Below are 21,891 nucleotides of genomic sequence, written 5' to 3' on the forward strand. Positions count from 1 at the left end.
CAAGCACACCAAGACTGTCGTGAAGAGGGCACGACAAAACCTATTCCCCCACAGGAGACTGAAAAGATTTGGCATGGGTCCTCAGATCCTCAAAAGGTTCTACAGCTACACCATTGAGAGCATCCTGACTGGTTCCATCACTGCTTGGTATGGCAACTGCTTGGTCTCTGACCGCAAGGCACTACAGAGGGTAGTGCGTACAGCCCAGTACATCTCTGGGGCCAAGCTTCCTGCCATCCAGGACCTCTATACCAGGCGGTGTCAAAGAAAACCCCAAATAATTGTCCACGTTGACTCTGTACCGGTACCCCCTGTATATAGCCTCCACATTGACTCTGTACCGGTACCCCCTGTATATAGCCTCCACATTGACTCTGTACCGGAACCCCCTGTATATAGCCTCCACATTGACTCTGTACCGGTACCCCTGTATATAGCCTCCACATTGACTCTGTACCGGTACCCCCTGTATATAGCCTCCACATTGACTCTGTACCGGTACCCCCTGTATATAGTCTCCACATTGACTCTGTACCGGTACCCCCTGTATATAGCCTCCACATTGACTCTGTACTGGTACCCCCTGTATATAGCCTCCACATTGACTCTGTACCGGTACCCCCTGTATATAGCCTCCACATTGACTCTGTACCGGTACCCCCTGTATATAGCCTCCACATTGACTCTGTACCGGTACCCCCTGTATATAGCCTCCACATTGACTCTGTACCGGTACCCCCTGTATATAGCCTCCACATTGACTCTGTACCGGTACCCCCTGTATATAGCCTCCACATTGACTCTGTACCGGTACCCCCTGTATATAGCCTCGCTATTGTTATTTTACTGCTGTTCTTTACATTTACATTTACATTTAAGTCATTTAGCAGACGCTCTTATCCAGAGCGACTTACAAATTGGTGAATTCACCTTCTGACATCCAGTGGAACAGCCACTTTACAATAGTGCATCTAAATCATTAAGGGGGAGGGGGGGGGGGTGAGAAGGATTACTTATCCTATCCTAGGTATTCTTTAATTATTTGTTGTTTTCTTAAAACTGCATTGTCGGTTTCAGGGCTTGTAAGTAAGCCTTTCACTGTAAGGTCTACTACACCTGTTGTATTCAGCATTTCACTGTAAGGTCTAAACCTGTTGTATTCAGCATTTCACTGTAAGGTCTACTACACCTGTTGTATTCATCTTTTCACCGTAAGGTCTAAACCTGTTGTATTCAGCATTTCACTGTGAGGTCTACTACACCTGTTGTATTCAGCATTTCACTGTAAGGTCTACTACACCTGTTGTATTCAGCATTTCACTGTGAGGTCTACTACACCTGTTGTATTCAGCATTTCACTGTGAGGTCTACTACACCTGTTGTATTCAGCATTTCACTGTGAGGTCTACACCTGTTGTATTTCTGCGCATGTGACTAATACAATTTGATTTGATTGTCTGTCTGTTCTTAGTCAGTCCTACAGTAGCATGGTATGATCAGTCCTACAGTAGGTGGTAAAAGACAGGGATGTAGAGAGATGGAAGAGGCACTGACCTCCAGTCTTAAAGAAGCCAGGAGGGGTCTGTGGTATCTAGTGTGTCCCAGGATGGCTCCCCTGTTCTGGGCCGGGCCCTGAGGAAGACCCTCCTGGCTCTGGCCCTGGGTCTCCACGGCTCGCTCCTGTCCTAGACGCCACTCCAGCTCATCCCTCACACCGGACCGTGACTGAGGGGTGGGGGTCAGGGGTCAGGGGGTGGAGGGAGTAGAAATGCATGAAGTGGATTGGTGGGTGAACAAACAGAGATGAATGACCACGAACAAACAGAGGAAGGAATAAAAAAATAAAAAAAATAAATGGATAAAGAAGATAAAGCCAAGGTGCAAAAATATGAAAACTAAAAGAGAACAGACTGACGGAACAGGCTAGAGAATGAAGAAAAGCACAAAGAGAAAGACCAACTTAAAGACCACGGCGTACGAGAGAGACGAGAAGAGGACTAGAACGAGGATGAACAACATGATGGGTTGAAACATCTGAAGGACGGAGGGAGGAGAAAAGAGAGGGATCGGGGGGGAATGCAAAAACACTGTTTATGAAGCGCATGCAATGAGGGATACACGACTCCAAACACAGCTGTTACCACAGCAGTTTGCAGATAGCTTAGCTAGCACTCCAACCATAGATAGATACCAAAGCAAACTACAGATAGCTTAGCTAGCATTCCAACCATAGATAGATAGCTTCGCTAGCATTCCAACCATAGACACCACAGCAAACTGCAGATAGCTTAGCTAGCATTCCAACCATAGATAGATACCACAGCAGACAGCTTAGCTAGCACACCAACCATAGATAGATACCACAGCAGACTGCAGATAGCTTAGCAAGCACACCAACCATAGACACCACAACAGACTGCAGATAGCTTAGCTAGCACACCAACCATAGATAGACACCAAAGCAGACTACAGATAGCTTAGCTAGCACACCAGACATAGATAGACACCAAAGCAGACTACAGATAGCTTAGCTAGCACACCAGACATAGATAGACACCAAAGCAGACTACAGATAGCTTAGCTAGCACACCAGACATAGATAGACACCAAAGCAGACTACAGATAGCTTAGCTAGCATTCCAACCATAGATAGATACCACAGCAGGCTACAGATAGCTTAGCTAGCATTCCAACCATAGACACCACAACAGACTGCAGATAGCTTAGCTAGCACACCAACCATAGATAGAGACCACAGCAGACTACAGATAGCTTAGCTAGCACACCAACCATAGATAGATACCACAGCAGGCTACAGATAGCTTAGCTAGCATTCCAACCATAGACACCACAACAGACTGCAGATAGCTTAGCTAGCACACCAACCATAGATAGACACCACAGCAGACTACAGATAGCTTAGCTAGCATTCCAACCATAGACACCACAACAGACTGCAGATAGCTTAGCTAGCACACCAACCATAGATAGACACCACAGCAGACTACAGCAGACTACAGAGTTTAGCTAGCATACAACCAGCCATGCAGTAGCAAAAAACAACTCTACACACGTGCAATGCCGTTATTTTTCACGTTAGACTTTTAACTGTTTTACACTGTTAAACGTGACTCTTCATTAGACTTTATCATTCTACATGACTTTAACTTTCTTGTTTTCTTTGAGTAGAAGGCAAACCATGTCCTTCATGCTTGTGAGAATGTTTGTTAGTAGTAGCTGTTAGTTCAGTAACAGTATGCTCCACCCACCCTAACCATAATGAGGATTCTACAGGTATTATCCCTATCCAATTTCAAAAAAAGAATTAAGATTTTTTTTGTAAAAAAAAAAAAAAATGTATTCATTGAATAATTCCAAAAGGCCCAATCGTGGCGTAAAGAGCAAACTGTTTATTAACATGCTTTCTTAAACAGACGTACCAGTGGTGGAGGGCAACGCAGCGGACGGAAGGCGAAGATACCGGCAAGGTTCTTCCACAGGCAACTCCTAATTCTGACTTCGATTGATTAATTGATTGGTTGATTTGATTGCTTGATCCACTGTGTGGGAAAAAGCCATATGGAAGAAGCTGCCCCTCCCACCGAGTTGAAGCAGGCATCTGCATGTGGGCGATGGATCAAGTCGGCAGGTTGCCATTTCGGGGGTAGGGTGCATGTGCGTATGGGTATACGGACGCAGCTCTGAAAGCGAGGGTGTGAGGGATGGTGAATGGGGACGAGGGAAGGGGGGGTGGTGGTGCTGTGTGGCTGAGCCGGGTGGCTCAAGGTGGGACAGGCGCTGCTGTGGCCCCTCTGCTGTTCGTTTGGTTGTCCTGTGTTTCTCAGTCCGTCTCTGAGGACACCAAGTGTGTTCAAGCCCAGCACTAACACACCTGATTCAACTAAACAGCTAATCACCATGATTATTAGTACTGGGCTAGGAACCCCAAGCAATGGATGGGTAACATTGGCCTAAAGTACCCTGTTAATACAGGCAGACAAATTCTGATATTTTTTTCTCACACTAATTGGTGTTCTCACCAATCACATTTGATCTTTTCACACCAGATATTTTCTGATTGGTCAAAATACCAATTAGTGTGAATAAAAAAAATATATATATATATATATATATGAATTGGGCTACCAAATAAGGTGTCACCATCTCTGCTTGGTTCCTGCTGGTCTTTACTCATCAAGTGTTGTGCGTTCAAACAGGGGGGCTCTGTGGACTGTAGACGGGACATGTAGGGGTGTAGTGGGCCGTTTGTTTTGTTTTTGTCTCACATAGTGTGTTTGAACCTGGGACCAATGTGAAAGGAAGCTTAAAATAAACATGACTTGTGTTCTGAGTGGGTAGTCTTCTGATAAAGCTGTCCAGACATGGTTCTCTGTCTCAAATGACACCCTATTCCCTATATAGTGCACTTCTTTTGACCGGTGTCTGATTGGCTCTGGTCAAATCTAGTGCATTTACACGGGGAATAGGGTGCCATTTCAGAAGCAAGCCCACGCTGGCTATAATGAATGGTTTTGTGTATTTGACACGCTACGCTACATTAGCATCACATTTAGAGGCTGGGAATGGCTCTACTAATGACTGCTCACTTGAGTGAGTTTTATACTGTTTACATCCAGTAGCAATGGACTGTACCATTTACACAGACTCCCCTTGGGATTTTATACCGTTTACATCCATTAGTAATGGACTCTACCATTTATACAGACTCCCCTTGGGGTTTTATACTGTTTACATCCAGTAGTAATGGACTGTACCATTTACACAGACTCCCCTTGGGGTTTTATACTGTTTACATCCAGTAGTAATGGACTGTACCATTTACACAGACTCCCCTTGGGGTTTTATACTGTTTACATCCAGTAATAATGGACTGTACCATTTACACAGACTCCCCTTGGGGTTTTATCCTGTTTACATCCAGTAGTAATGGACTGTACCATTTACACAGACTCCCCTTGGGGTTTTATACTGTTTACATCCAGTAGCAATGGACTGTACCATTTACACAGACTCCCCTTGGGGTTTTATACCGTTTACATCCATTAGTAATGGACTCTACCATTTACACAGACTCCCCTTGGGGTTTTATACTGTTTACATCCAGTAATAATGGACTGTACCATTTACACAGACTCCCCTTGGGGTTTTATCCTGTTTACATCCAGTAGTAATGGACTGTACCATTTACACAGACTCCCCTTGGGGTTTTATACTGTTTACATCCAGTAGCAATGGACTGTACCATTTACACAGACTCCCCTTGGGGTTTTATACCGTTTACATCCATTAGTAATGGACTCTACCATTTATACAGACTCCCCTTGGGGTTTTATACTGTTTACATCCAGTAGTAATGGACTGTACCATTTACACAGACTCCCCTTGGGGTTTTATACTGTTTACATCCAGTAGTAATGGACTGTACCATTTACACAGACTCCCCTTGGGGTTTTATACTGTTTACATCCAGTAGTAATGGACTGTACCATTTACACAGACTCTCCTTGGGGTTTTATACTGTTTACATCCAGTAGTAATGGACTGTACGATTTACACAGACTCCCCTTGGGGTTTTATACTGTTTACATCCAGTAATAATGGACTGTACCATTTACACAGACTCCCCTTGGGGTTTTATACTGTTTACATCCAGTAGTAATGGACTGTACCATTTACACAGACTCCCCTTGGGGTTTTATACTGTTTACATCCAGTAATAATGGACTGTACCATTTACACAGACTCCTCTTGAGGTTTTACACTGTTTACATCCAGTAATAATGGACTGTACCATTTACACAGACTCCCCTTGGGGTTTTATACTGTTTACATCCAGTAATAATGGACTGTACCATTTACACAGACTCCCCTTGAGGTTTTACACCGTGAATCTGCACTGTGTCTGAAATGGCATCCAATTCACCCACACGGCTCTGGTCCAAAGTAGTGCCCTATTAGTGAACAGGGTTCTATAGAACTCTGGTCCAAAGTAGTGCCCTATACACTGAGTAGGGTGCCTATTCCTCACTGCTGTTTAAAGTCACGTTGTTCTCTGTCTGACAGATTCATTACTTCAACATTTCTATTTGTTTCCTGGTGTCATAATGCATATATCAGAACGTCCTTGTTGTTTTGTTTCATAATGTCTTAATGTATAAATCAGAATGTCATGAAATAATATCAAAATCGTTTTAACTCTGTTTTCCGGAATGACTACTTGCCGCTACAGGCATTCTTGAACTTATTGATAAGACATACTAACTGATTGATAAGACATACTAACTGATTGATAAGACATACTAACTGATTGATAACTGATTGATAACTGATTGATGCAGCAAGGGGGTTGATGTCTAGATGTAGCAAGGAGACACACAAGGTAACATACAGTACAGACAGCAATGCAACCCAAATGGCACCCTATTCCCTATGTAGGACACTACTTAGGACCAGGGCCCATAGGGCTTTTAACTAGTGCTACCAGCCCGAACCGAGTGAGATTTTGTTTTTACCTTTATTTAGGCAAGTCAGTTAATTAAGAACAAATTATTATTTACAATAACGGCCTACCCCGGGCCAAATCCGGACGACGCTGGGCCAATTGTATGCCGCTCTATGGGACTCCCAATCACGGCCTGGATGTGATGCAGCATTCGTCAATGGCCCATTCTCCTTATAGGAGCCAAGGGATGAAGCCAAGGAAAGTCAATCCTGAAGGCTCTGGTGAAAGGTGCACTAGATGGTGAAAGGGGCACTCGATGGTGAAAGACACTGCATCTCAGTGTTAGAGGCGTCACTACAGACCCTGGTTCAGAGGTCTAAGACACTGCATCTCAGTGTTAGAGGCGTCACTACAGACCCTGGTTCAGAGGTCTAAGACACTGCATCTCAGTGTTAGAGGCGTCACTACAGACCCTGGTTCAGCGGTCTAAGACACTGCATCTCAGTGCTAGAGGCGTCCCTACAGACCCTGGTTCAGGGGTCTAAGACACTGCATCTCAGTGCTAGAGGCGTCACTACAGACCCTGGTTCAGAGGTCTAAGACACTGCATCTCAGTGCTGGAGGCGTCACTACAGACCCTGGTTCAGCGGTCTAAGACACTGCATCTCAGTGTTAGAGACGTACCTACAGACCCTGGTTCAGCGGTCTAAGACACTGCATCTCAGTGTTAGAGGAGTCACTACAGACCCTGGTTCAGCGGTCTAAGACACTGCATCTCAGTGCTAGAGGCGTCACTACAGACCCTGGTTCAGCGGTCTAAGACACTGCATCTCAGTGCTAGAGGCGTCACTACAGACCCTGGTTCAGAGGTCTAAGACACTGCATCTCAGTGCTGGAGGTGTCACTACAGACCCTGGTTCAGCGGTCTAAGACACTGCATCTCAGTGCTAGAGGCGTCACTACAGACCCTGGTTCAGCGGTCTAAGACACTGCATCTCAGTGCTAGAGACGTACCTACAGACCCTGGTTCAGCGGTCTAAGACACTGCATCTCAGTGCTAGAGGCGTCACTACAGACCCTGGTTCAGCGGTCTAAGACACTGCATCTCAGTGCTAGAGGCGTCACTACAGACCCTGGTTCAGCGGTCTAAAGCATCTCAGTGCTAGAGGAGTCACTACAGACCCTGGTTCAGCGGTCTAAAGCATCTCAGTGCTAGAAGCGTCACTACAGACCCTGGTTCAGCGGTCTAAGGCGTCACTACAGACCCTGGTTCAGCGGTCTAAGGCACTGCATCTCAGTGCTAGAGGCGTCCCTACAGACCCTGGTTCAGCGGTCTAAGACACTTTATCTCAGTGCTAGAGGAGTCACTACAGACCCTGGTTCAGTGGTCTAAGACACTGCATCTCAGTGCTAGAGGAGTCACTACAGACCCTGGTTCAGAGGTCTAAGACACTGCATCTCAGTGCTGGAGGAGTCACTACAGACCCTGGTTCAGTGGTCTAAGACACTGCATCTCAGTGCTAGAGGAGTCACTACAGACCCTGGTTCAGAGGTCTAAGACACTGCATCTCAGTGCTAGAGGCGTCACTACAGACCCTGGTTCAGAGGTCTAAGACACTGCTTCTCAGTGTTAGAGGAGTCACTACAGACCCTGGTTCAGCGGTCTAAGGCGTCACTACAGACCCTGGTTCAGCGGTCTAAGGCACTGCATCTCAGTGCTAGAGGCGTCCCTACAGACCCTGGTTCAGCGGTCTAAGGCACTGCATCTCAGTGCTAGAGGCGTCACTACAGACCCTGGTTCAGCGGTCTAAGGCACTGCATCTCAGTGCTAGAGGCGTCCCTACAGACCCTGGTTCAGCGGTCTAAGACACTGCATCTCAGTACTAGAGGAGTCACTACAGATCCTGGTTCAGAGGTCTAAGACACTGCATCTCAGTGTTAGAGGCGTCACTACAGACCCTGGTTCAGCGGTCTAAGGCATCTCAGTGCTAGAAGTGTCACTACAGACCCTGGTTCAGAGGTCTAAGACACTGCATCTCAGTGCTAGAGGCGTCACTACAGACCCTGGTTCAGCGGTCTAAGGCGTCACTACAGACCCTGGTTCAGCGGTCTAAGGCATCTCAGTGCTAGAGGCGTCACTACAGACCCTGGTTCGATTCCAGGCTGCATCACATCCAGGCCTTGATTGGGAGTCCCATAGGGCGGTGCACAATTGGCCCAGCGTTGTCCGGGTTTGGCAGGGGTAGGCCGTCTTTGTAAATAAGAATTTATTCTTAACTGACTTGCCTAGTTAAATAAAGGTTGAATTAAAAAATATATATATCTGATAATCATTGTGAAGTAAAGTAAGCCTGAAGTCTCTGGTCAAAGGTAGAGCACTAAATAGTGAATAGGGTGCCATTTCGGCCGCACTTCTGGATAGAGACAGATATAGGTCAAAATTCGGAGGGGTTTTATCCCATTCCTTACCTGGAAATCTGTGACCAGGTCGCGTCCCAGGGTGCCGATGGGCGAGTCTCGTGACATGGAGGTGATCCCAGACAGGAAGCTACTAGACTCAGTGAGGTTGGGCAAGGGTGACAGGTCATCTCCCCGATCCCGGTCACTTCCTCTCTCCCTCAGGCCCTCTCCCAGGTGATCCACCTTCTCCATGAAGATATGGAGCTCTGTGCGGAAGGCCTTCATACGAGTGTTGATAGTGTCCAGGAGCTGTGAGTCTGGTTTGGGATCGGGTAGGCGGGTGGTGTCTTCTTTAATGCCCTCCAGAGCCAGACTCAAACTGTCCCCTCCTGTTATTAAAATCTTTCCGTCATAGATCAGACTTTCCGTGTCGCTAATGAGACGATCTACGGTCTTCCCAAGGCGCTCTGCTTCTCGTTTGACATTCGTGAACGTCTCACGGTCTTCTCGCCTACGATTAGATAGTTCGGTGGCGCTGAGCCCGCTGAGCTCGTCCGAGGGCTTGTGACTTCCAAACCCAGAGGTTGTGGTGGTCTTCTCAAAGAGGTCCTCCGAGTCGCTCTCGCCACCGACAGGCCCCTCCCTCTTGGGGTGTAGAAGGAGGAGCCTCCCAGTCTCTTCCTCCTCTGCGGAGTCTCGGCGGCCGGTGTCGCTGTCTGCATCGCTGTCCCGTGGGGAGCCGGTGCGGAGGCCCAGGTGTTGGGCCAGGTCACAGCGCTGAACGGTGGACATCAGGACTCTGTTCTCATACTGCAGCTTCATCACCTGGATGGGGAAGGAGACAAGTCCACAATATGTTAGCTTCAGAGAAGACAACGTTATGTTAGCTTCAGAGAGAAGACACCGTTATGTTAACTTCAGAGAGAAGACAACATTATGTTAGCTTCAGAGAGAAGACAACATTATGTTAACTTCAGAGAGAAGACAACATTATGTTAGCTTCAGAGAGAAGACAACGTTATGTTAACTTCAGAGAGAAGACAACATTATGTTAGCTTCAGAGAGAAGACGACATTATGTTAACTTCAGAAAGAAGACAACATTATGTTAACTTCAGAGAGAAGACAACATTATGTTAGCTTCAGAGACAAGTCAACATTATGAAAGCTTCAGAGACAAGACAACATTATGAAAGCTTCAGAGACAAGTCAACATTATGAAAGCTTCAGAGACAAGTCAACATTATGAAAGCTTCAGAGACAAGTCAACATTATGAAAGCTTCAGAGACAAGACACCATTATGAAAGCTTCAAAGACAAGTCAACATTATGAAAGCTTCAGAGACAAGTCAACATTATGAAAGCTTCAGAGACAAGTCAACATTATGAAAGCTTCAGAGACAAGTCAACATTATAAAAGCTTCAGAGACAAGTCAACATTATGAAAGCTTCAGAGACAAGTCAACATTATGAAAGCTTCAGAGACAAGTCAACGTTATGTTAGCTTCAGAGACAAGTCAACATTATATGAAAGCTTCAGAGACAAGTCAACATTATGTTAGCTTCAGAGACAAGTCAACATTATGAAAGCTTCAGAGACAAGTCAACATTATGTTAGCTTCAGAGACAAGTCAACATTATGAAAGCTTCAGAGACAAGTCAACATTATGTTAGCTTCAGAGACAAGTCAACATTATGAAAGCTTCAGAGACAAGTCAACATTATGTTAGCTTCAGAGACAAGTCAACATTATGAAAGCTTCAGAGACAAGTCAACATTATGATAGCTTCAGAGACAAGTCAACATTATGATAGCTTCAGAGACAAGTCAACATTATGATAGCTTCAGAGACAAGTCAACATTATGTTAGCTTCAGAGACAAGTCAACATTATGATAGCTTCAGAGACAAGTCAACATTATGAAAGCTTCAGAGACTAGTCAACATTATGAAAGCTTCAGAGACAAGTCAACATTATGATAGCTTCAGAGACAAGTCAACATTATGATAGCTTCAGAGACAAGTCAACATTATGAAAGCTTCAGAGACAAGTCAACATTATGAAAGCTTCAGAGACAAGTCAACATTATGAAAGCTTCAGAGACAAGTCAACATTATGAAAGCTTCAGAGACAAGTCAACATTATGAAAGCTTCAGAGACAAGTCAACATTATGAAAGCTTCAGAGACAAGTCAACATTATGATAGCTTCAGAGACAAGTCAACATTATGAAAGCTTCAGAGACAAGTCAACATTATGAAAGCTTCAGAGACAAGTCAACATTATGTTAGCTTCAGAGACAAGTCAACATTATGAACGCTTCAGAGGCAAGTCAACATTATGATAGCTTCAGAGACAAGTCAACATTATGAAAGCTTCAGAGACAAGTCAACATTATGAACGCTTCAGAGACAAGTCAACATTATGAAAGCTTCAGAGAAAAGTCAACATTATGAAAGCTTCAGAGACAAGTCAACATTATAAAAGCTTCAGAGACAAGTCAACATTATGAAAGCTTCAGAGACAAGTCAACATTATGAAAGCTTCAGAGACAAGTCAACATTATGTTAGCTTCAGAGACAAGTCAACACTATGAAAGCTTCAGAGACAAGTCAACATTATGTTAGCTTCAGAGACAAGTCAACATTATGAAAGCTTCAGAGACAAGTCAACATTATGAAAGCTTCAGAGACAAGTCAACATTATGTTAGCTTCAGAGACAAGTCAACATTATGAAAGCTTCAGAGACAAGTCAACATTATGTTAGCTTCAGAGACAAGTCAACATTATGAAAGCTTCAGAGACAAGTCAACATTATGTTAGCTTCAGAGACAAGTCAACATTATGAAAGCTTCAGAGACAAGTCAACATTATGTTAGCTTCAGAGACAAGTCAACATTATGAAAGCTTCAGAGACAAGTCAACATTATGATAGCTTCAGAGACAAGTCAACATTATGATAGCTTCAGAGACAAGTCAACATTATGATAGCTTCAGAGACAAGTCAACATTATTTTAGCTTCAGAGATAAGTCAACATTATAATAGCTTCAGAGACAAGTCAACATTATGAAAGCTTCAGAGACTAGTCAACATTATGATAGCTTCAGAGACAAGTCAACATTATGATAGCTTCAGAGACAAGTCAACATTATGATAGCTTCAGAGACAAGTCAACATTATGAAAGCTTCAGAGACAAGTCAACATTATGAAAGCTTCAGAGACAAGTCAACATTATGAAAGCTTCAGAGACAAGTCAACATTATGAAAGCTTCAGAGACAAGTCAACATTATGAAAGCTTCAGAGACAAGTCAACATTATGAAAGCTTCAGAGACAAGTCAACATTATGATAGCTTCAGAGACAAGTCAACATTATGAAAGCTTCAGAGACAAGTCAACATTATGAAAGCTTCAGAGACAAGTCAACATTATGTTAGCTTCAGAGACAAGTCAACATTATGAACGCTTCAGAGGCAAGTCAACATTATGATAGCTTCAGAGACAAGTCAACATTATGAAAGCTTCAGAGACAAGTCAACATTATGATAGCTTCAGAGACAAGTCAACATTATGATAGCTTCAGAGACAAGTCAACATTATGTTAGCTTCAGAGACAAGTCAACATTATGAAAGCTTTAGAGACAAGTCAACATTATGATAGCTTCAGAGACAAGTCAACATTATGAAAGCTTCAGAGACAAGTCAACATTATGATAGCTTCAGAGACAAGTCAACATTATGAAAGCTTTAGAGACAAGTCAACATTATGATAGCTTCAGAGACAAGTCAACATTATGATAGTTTCAGAGACAAGTCAACATTATGAAAGCTTCAGAGGCAAGTCAACATTATGATAGCTTCAGAGACAAGTCAACATTATGATAGCTTCAGAGACAAGTCAACATTATGATAGCTTCAGAGACAAGTCAACATTATGATAGCTTCAGAGACAAGTCAACATTATGATAGCTTCAGAGACAAGTCAACATTATGATAGCTTCAGAGGCAAGTCAACATTATGATAGCTTCAGAGACAAGTCAACATTATGATAGCTTCAGAGGCAAGTCAACATTATGACAGCTTCAGAGGCAAGTCAACATTATGATAGCGAATGGCACGCTATTCCTTTTATAGTGCACACCTTCTTACCAGAACCCAAAGGGCTTGGGTCAACAGTAATGCACTATAAAGGGAAAAGTGCCATTTAGGAAGCAACATAAGATAAAATCAGATACAATCATAGAGCATTATGGGTACTGTCATGACTTTGGCCTTGGGGTAGGTTTATGACAGTCATAAATACCTCTTTCCCCCTTTTTCCTCTCTCTACCCTACTGATGTTACATTTGCAAAACCCCTTGGTTAACATAGAGATTCTGGGAACATCAGTAGGTGGGGGGAAATGAACTATATTCTGGTAATCCGACCAATGGAACATATGTGGTGGTACTTAATGAATATGATGTCAGTTTGGTTGTCATCTGAGACATCACTGATAAGATGACATAAACTCTACAGTGGAAAGTCTACACATCAGAGTTATCGGATTCACATGGAATTGTTGTTCAATTTATATGTTTGAATATGAAATTATTTGTGATGGGATGAAATGTGATTTTAGCTTCTAAAATGTGAGATTTGGGTTTTCATAAGATAGGGCTCTGCTCAATCAGTGGCCCGCCCCTGTGAAGGGACATCGGCTATAAAACTTTTCAAACACTCCCTCCTCTCCCTTCTTATATAAGGGTTAGGAAGGAACAGACAGAGTATCCCGTCTACCACACAACGACTTTACCACAACGTATTCAATTTACCAGCTGAGACATTCTTCAAAGGACAAAGGACTCGGTTTGGCAACACGGCCTTCCATCTACCACCAACCTACTGAAGCACAGCTCAGACTAAATATTTATTGCATTTTTCTTTTCCAAATGTGCGGTAATTTAGAATGCATAAGATACTGTATTTACGATAGCACAGCTTTTCCCTTTGTCCCTCAGTCTTCCCGCTCTTTCACTCAACCCCGCCCCTTTTCTTTTGTGTAACAAGCCGTCATATCTGTTCCGCCCACTAGGGACGGTTTCCTTTATGACGTAATTTGTAATCAAGTTATGATTTAAATATGTGTATGTGTAATTCTGTGTGATTAGTTAGGTATTTAGTAAATAAATAATTAAACCCAATTTTGTATTGCTGATTCAACTTGTTAGCCAGGGTTCGTGCAGATAACTAAGAATTTACAACTTTTAGATGAGACTGAATTAAGATGACGATTAATATTGACTGCTATTGAAGTAAAATATTACTAAGTCTTTAAGAGTTTATTCGGAAGATAACAGCTCTATAAATATTATTTGCTGCCTCACCTTTCCACTGTGCTCGTTTATCTGCATTATGGGTACTGTAGTCCATCATGCTGCCTCACACAGAGCATTATGGGTACTGTAGTCCATCATGCTGCCTCACCTTTCCACTGAGCTCGTTTATCTGCATCCTGGCTGCCTTCAGCTCCTCCATCATCACCACACCGCTTCCGTTACTCCCATTACCGGACTTCATCATCATCACTCCAACCTCTCCTTCCTCGTCTCTCGGGCCGAACTTGAAGCGGTTCAGTTCTGAGATCAGCTGCTTGTTGTGGTCCTCGATCTCCGAGATGGACCGCCGTAGAAGTTCTGCCTCTTCCTCTACAAACTGTAGGTGGCGCCGCAGCTCCCGGCTGACTCCAGAGCGTCTCCGCCGTATGGAGAGGAGGGCATGCTGCTGAAGGGCTCCCGGCCGAAACAGTCCCTCTCGTACTGGCAGCGGATGTCGTCGTTCTCAGCCCTCAGGCCTCGATTCTCCACCTGATAATAATGAACATAATGATTAGGAAGCGATCTTCATTTACAGGAAGAAATCAAAGTACTGCAGGAAGGGAAAACAAAAGACAATAGCACCCAATTCCTTACATAGTGCACTACTTTGCACTACTTTGACCTATAGTAGTGGATGGGGCTCTGGTCCATAGTAGCGGATAGGGCTCTGGTCTATAGTAGTGGATAGGGCTCTGGTCTATAGTAGTGGGATAGGGCTCTAGTCTATAGTAGTGGATAGGGCTCTAGTCTATAGTAGTGGATAGGGCTCTGGTCTATAGTAGTGGATAGGGCTCTGGTCTATAGTAGTGGAGAGGGCTCTGGTCTATAGTAGTGGGATAGGGCTCTGGTCTATAGTAGTGGGATAGGGCTCTGGTCTATAGTAGTGGATAGGGCTCTGGTCTATAGTAGTGGATAGGGCTCTGGTCTATAGTAGTGGATAGGGCTCTGGTCTATAGTAGTGGATAGGGCTCTGGTCTATAGTAGTGGATAGGGCTCTGGTCTATAGTAGTGGATAGGGCTCTGGTCTATAGTAGTGGATAGGGCTCTGGTCTATAGTAGTGGATAGGGCTCTGGTCTATAGTAGTGGATAGGGCTCTGGTCTATAGTAGTGGATAGGGCTCTGGTCTATAGTAGTGGATAGGGCTCTGGTCTATAGTAGTGGATAGGGCTCTGGTCTATAGTAGTGGATAGGGCTCTGGTCTATAGTAGCGGATAGGGCTCTGGTCTATAGTAGTGGATAGGGCTCTGGTCTATAGTAGTGGATAGGGCTCTGGTCTATAGTATTGGGTAGGGCTCTGGTCTATAGTAGTGGATAGGGCTCTGGTCTATAGAAGTGGATAGAGCTCTGGTCTATAGTAGTGGATAGGGCTCTGGTCTATAGTAGTGGATAGGGCTCTGGTCTATAGTAGTGGATAGGGCTCTGGTCTATAGTAGTGGATAGGGCTCTGGTCTATAGTAGTGGATAGGGCTCTGGTCTATAGTAGTGGACAGGGCTCTGGTCTATAGTAGTGGATAGGGCTCTGGTCTATAGTAGTGGATAGGGCTCTGGTCTATAGTAGTGGATAGGGCTCTGGTCTATAGTAGTGGATAGGGCTCTGGTCTATAGTAGTGGATAGGGCTCTGGTCTATAGTAGTGGATAGGGCTCTGGTCTATAGTAGTGGATAGGGCTCTGGTCTATAGTAGTGGATAGGGCTCTGGTCTATAGTAGTGGACAGGGCTCTGGTCTATAGTAGTGGATAGGGCTCTGGTCTATAGTAGTGGATAGGGCTCTGGTCTATAGTAGTGGATAGGGCTCTGGTCTATAGTAGTGGATAGGGCTCTGGTCTATAGTAGTGGATAGGGCTCTGGTCTATAGTATTGGGTTGGGCTCTGGTCCATAGTATTGGGTAGGGCTCTGGTCTATAGTAGTGGATAGGGCTCTGGTCTATAGTAGTGGATAGGGCTCTGGTCTATAGTAGTGGATAGGGCTCTGGTCTATAATAGTGGATAGGGATCTGGTCTATAGTAGTGGATAGAGCTCTGGTCTATACTAGTGGATAGGGCTCTGGTCTATAGTAGTGGATAGGGCTCTGGTCTATAGTAGTGGATAGGGCTCTGGTCTATAGTAGTGGATAGGGCTCTGGTCTATAGTAGTGGATAGGGCTCTGGTCTATAGTAGTGGATAGGGCTCTGGTCTATAGTAGTGGATAGGGCTCTGGTCTATAGTAGTGGATAGGGCTCTGGGCTCTGGCACTACATGGATTAGAATGGGATAAGGTTCCATTTTCAGACACACCCAGGGTTAAAAGACTCGGGCCACTCACCTCCAGCTCTACAATTTTCCTCCCTAGAATATTAGCCTCTTCCTCCACCAGTTTTAGTCGGAGCCGTAGCTCGGCCTCCCTGGTGCTGTGGGGCCCACCGCCTGCAAGCTCTGCCAGGGGTAGAGGGCTGTCCACGTCCCCGTAGACTGACTTATACTGCTGGATCTCCTGCTCTAGCTTGTCCTTCTCCTTCCCCAGCTTGGCCATCTTCTTACGCATGAGGGTGGATTCTTCCTTAGAGAACTGCAGCTGACACCTGAGATCTGCACTGTCCTCCTGCGAAGAGGAGGAGGAGTAGGGGGAGGGGAGGAGGAGGAGGGAGAGAGGAGGAGGAGGAGTAGGGGAGAGAGGAGGGGGAGGAGGGAGAGAGGAGGAGGAGGAGGGAGAGAGGAGGAGGAGGAGGGAGAGAGGAGGAGGAGGAGGGAGAGAGGAGGAGGAGGAGGGAGAGAGGAGGAGGAGGAGGAGGAGTAGGTTGGAAGGGAGGAGAGGAGGAATAGGGGGAGAGAGGAGGGGGATGAGGGGAGTAAGGGGAGGGGAGGAGTAGGGGAGAGAGGAGGGGGAGGAGGGAGAGAGGAGGAGGAGGAGGAGTAGGTTGGAAGGGAGGAGGAGGAATAGGGGAGAGAGGAGGGGGATGAGGAGTAAGGGGAGGGGAGGAGTAGGGGAGAGAGGAGGGGGAGGAGGGAGAGAGGAGGAGGAGGAGTAGGTTGGAAGGGAGGAGGAGGAATAGGGGAGGGAGGAGGGGGAGAGGAGGAGGAGGAGGAGGAGTAGGGGAGAGAGGAGGGGGAGGAGGGGGAGAGGAAGAGGAAGAGGGAGAGGAAGAGTGAGGAGGGAGGAGGAAGAGAGAGTAGGAAGAGGGATGAGGGTGAGGAGGAAGAGGGAGGAGGAAGATGAGGGAGAGGTACGCTCATTGTGAAATCGAATTGGCGTTATGTGATATAATGTGTGATGGAAGCCACCTACCTGGTTCAGAGATGATAGAATGTGTGATAGAAGTCTCTCTCCTACCTGGTTCAGAGATGATAGAATGTGTAATAGAAGCCACCTACCTGGTTCAGAGATGATAGAAAGTGTGATAGAAGTCTCTCTCCTACCTGGTTCATAGATGATAGAAAGTGTGATAGAAGTCTCTCTCCTACCTGGTTCATAGACTTCTTGTCCCTAAATGTGTCCCTGCTTCCTCTCCGTCGTGTACCAGTCTGTGAGAAGGAAGAGAAAACACAAATATCAGAGGACATCCTTAGTCTGCATATTGGCCACGTACAATAACTAGGACAAGGTGGGGACAATGAGTTACACTGCTTCAATCCTCAAAACACGTTTTCTTTTTAACAGAATACATGTAACTATAGAAGTAGAATGAATAGAAGGGGCTCAGAACCTCTAACCCTGACAAAAAGGGGTACAACTGTGGGCAAAGCCCTGTTTCTGTGGAGAGTGTGGAGGAGATGTGGATGTGGCAAATATTTCACTGGTGCTTGGACTAGGGTGGCTTAACAACAAACTCACATACTTTCTCATCCGGGTCTTCCTCAGATTGGACGACAGACACCGAGAGACTGACCAACAGACAGGCAGACAGATAGACCAACAGACAGGCCAACAGACAGGCAGACAGACAGATAGACCAACAGACAGGCAGACAGACAGGCAGACCAACAGACAGGCAGACAGACACAGACAGACCAACAGACAGGCAGACAGACACAGACAGACCAACAGACACCAATAGACACAGACAGGCAGACAGACCAACAGACAGGCAGACAGACCAACAGACACTGAGAGACACAGACAGACAGACAGACAGACAGACATCTCATTCTGTTACTGACTCAACACACACCACATCTCCACAATAACCTGTCCTGAGCATTTGCCTGCCTGTCTGTCTGTTTATGTCGGACATTTGAAATGTGTTCTAACGAGCTTTGCATCATGCGAAGCAAAGCCAGGATCAAATGTGTCCTTCTGCACGATAGCTTAGTGTTTTCACTGACTGATTGGCAACCCTGCCAGATAAACCCATTCAACTTCAAATCCACTGCTCTCTTGGTGTGGACATCCACATATGCATGCCACACACACACACACACACACACACACACACACACACACACACACACACACACACACACACACACACACACACACACACACACACACACACACACACACACACACACTGAGACCAGGAAGTGAGTGAGTCAAGGTCTGTCCTTGTCCGCCCGTAACGGGGTCTCAGTCTTTTCACCTCTATGGTTCCTATAGAGTACTAGCTATCCCAGCTAGGCTATTTAACTATGGTTCCTATAGAGTACTAGCTATCCCAGCTAGGCTATTTAACTATGGTTCCTATAGAGTACTAGCTATCCCAGCTAGGCTATTTAACTATGGTTCCTATAGAGTACTAGCTATCCCAGCTAGGCTATTTAACTATGGTTCCTATAGAGTACTAGCTATCCCAGCTAGGCTATTTAACTATGGTTCCTATAGAGAACTAGCTATCCCAGCTAGGCTATTTAACTATGGTTCCTATAGAGTACTAGCTATCCCAGCTAGGCTATTTAACTATGGTTCCTATAGAGTACTAGCTATCCCAGCTAGGCTATTTAACTATGGTTCCTATAGAGAACTAGCTATCCCAGCTCGGCTATTTAACTATGGTTCCTATAGAGTACTAGCTATCCCAGCTAGGCTATTTAACTATGGTTCCTATAGAGTACTAGCTATCCCAGCTAGGCTATTTAACTATGGTTCCTATAGAGAACTAGCTATCCCAGCTAGGCTATTTAACTATGGTTCCTATAGAGTACTAGCTATCCCAGCTAGGCTATTTAACTATTGTTCCTATAGAGTACTAGCTATCCCAGCTAGGCTATTTAACTATGGTTCCTATAGAGTACTAGCTATCCCAGCTAGGCTATTTAACTTGGTTCCTATAGAGTACTATGGTTCCTATAGAGTACTAGCTATCCCAGCTAGGCTATTTAACTATGGTTCCTATAGAGTACTAGCTATCCCAGCTAGGCTATTTAACTATGGTTCCTATAGAGTACTAGCTATCCCAGCTAGGCTATTTAACTATGGTTCCTATAGAGTACTAGCTATCCCAGCTAGGCTATTTAACTATGGTTCCTATAGAGTACTAGCTATCCCAGCTAGGCTATTTAACTATGGTTCCTATAGACTAGTATCCCAGCTAGCTATCCCTATAGCTAGCTATCCCAGCTAGGCTATTTAACTATGGTTCCTATAGAGTACTAGCTATCCATTACATACATTTTACATTTAAGTCATTTAGCAGACGCTCTTATCCAGAGCGACTTACAAATTGGTGAATTCACCTTCTGACATCCAGTGGAACAGCCACTTTACAATAGTGCATCTAAATCATTAAGGGGGGGTGAGAAGGATTACTTATCCTATCCTAGGTATTCCTTGAAGAGGTGGGGTTTCAGGTGTCTCCGGAAGGTGGTGATTGACTCTGCTGTCCTGGCGTCGTGAGGGAGTTTGTTCCACCATTGGGGGGCCAGAGCAGCGAACAGTTTTGACTGGGCTGAGCGGGAACTGTACTTCCTCAATGGTAGGGAGGCGAGCAGGCCAGAGGTGGATGAACGCAGTGCCCTTGCTTGGGTGTAGGGCCTGATCAGAGCCTGGAGGTACTGCGGTGCCGTTCCCCTCACAGCTCCGTAGGCAAGCACCATGGTCTTGTAGCGGATGCGAGCCTAACTGGAAGCTATCCTAGCTATCCCAGCTAGGCTATTTAACTATGATTCCTATAGAGTACTAGCTATCCCAGCTAGGCTATTTAACTATGGTTCCTATAGAGTACTAGCTATCCCAGCTAGGCTATTTAACTATGGTTCCTATAGAGTACTAGCTATCCCAGCTAGGCTATTTAACTATGATTCCTATAGAGTACTAGCTATCCCAGCTAGGCTATTTAACTATGGTTCCTATAGAGTACTAGCTATCCCAGCTAGGCTATTTAACTATGATTCCTATAGAGTACTAGCTATCCCAGCTAGGCTATTTAACTATGGTTCCTATAGAGTACTAGCTATCCCAGCTAGGCTATTTAACTATGGTTCCTATAGAGAACTAGCTATCCCAGGTTCTCGAGTACTAGCTTCCCAGCTAATTTAACTATGGTTCCTATAGAGTACTAGCTATCCCAGCTAGGCTATTTAACTATGGTTCCTATAGAGTACTAGCTATCCCAGCTAGGCTATTTAACTATGGTTCCTATAGAGAACTAGCTATCCCAGCTAGGCTATTTAACTATGGTTCCTATAGAGTACTAGCTATCCCAGCTAGGCTATTTAACTATGGTTCCTATAGAGTACTAGCTATCCCAGCTAGGCTATTTAACTATGGTTCCTATAGAGTACTAGCTATCCCAGCTAGGCTATTTAACTATGGTTCCTATAGAGTACTAGCTATCCCAGCTAGACTATTTAACTATGGTTCCTATAGAGTACTAGCTATCCATTACATACATTTTACATTTAAGTCATTTAGCAGACGCTCTTATCCAGAGCAACTTACAAATTGGTGAATTCACCTTCTGACATCCAGTGGAACAGCCATTTTACAATAGTGCATCTAAATCATTAAGGGGGGGTGGTGAGAAGGATTACTTATCCTATCCTAGGTATTCCTTGAAGAGGTGGGGTTTCAGGTGTCTCCGGAAGGTGGTGATTGACTCCGCTGTCCTGGCGTCGTGAGGGAGTTTGTTCCACCATTGGGGGGCCAGAGCAGCGAACAGTTTTGACTGGGCTGAGCGGGAACTGTACTTCCTCAATGGTAGGGAGGCGAGCAGGCCAGAGGTGGATGAACGCAGTGCCCTTGCTTGGGTGTAGGGCCTGATCAGAGCCTGGAGGTACTGCGGTGCCGTTCCCCTCACAGCTCCGTAGGCAAGCACCATGGTCTTGTACTGGATGCGAGCTTCAACTGGAAGCTATCCTAGCTATCCCAGCTAGGCTATTTAACTATGATTCCTATAGAGTACTAGCTATCCCAGCTAGGCTATTTAACTATGGTTCCTATAGAGTACTAGCTATCCCAGCTAGGCTATTTAACTATGGTTCCTATAGAGTACTAGCTATCCCAGCTAGGCTATTTAACTATGATTCCTATAGAGTACTAGCTATCCCAGCTAGGCTATTTAACTATGGTTCCTATAGAGTACTAGCTATCCCAGCTAGGCTATTTAACTATGATTCCTATAGAGTACTAGCTATCCCAGCTAGGCTATTTAACTATGGTTCCTATAGAGTACTAGCTATCCCAGCTAGGCTATTTAACTATGGTTCCTATAGAGTACTAGCTATCCCAGCTAGGCTATTTAACTATGGTTCCTATAG

The 21,891-nt window shown here is 45.0% G+C and overlaps 1 protein-coding gene across 1 annotated transcript in view; it reads right to left on the reverse strand.

Moving 5' to 3' along the window:
• Window positions 1–21,891, reverse strand: part of LOC135558332 (microtubule cross-linking factor 1-like) — a 136,983-nt gene that overhangs the window by 63,044 nt on the left and 52,048 nt on the right. Inside the window, 5 exon segments of the mRNA XM_064992071.1 lie at window positions 8,933–9,688; window positions 14,331–14,581; window positions 14,584–14,710; window positions 16,526–16,801; window positions 17,662–17,721. Of these exon segments, the coding sequence (XP_064848143.1) occupies window positions 8,933–9,688; window positions 14,331–14,581; window positions 14,584–14,710; window positions 16,526–16,801; window positions 17,662–17,721 (1,470 nt within the window).

Source organism: Oncorhynchus masou, chromosome 17 (genome assembly GCF_036934945.1).
Source record: "Oncorhynchus masou masou isolate Uvic2021 chromosome 17, UVic_Omas_1.1, whole genome shotgun sequence".
Lineage (NCBI taxonomy): Eukaryota > Metazoa > Chordata > Actinopteri > Salmoniformes > Salmonidae > Oncorhynchus > Oncorhynchus masou.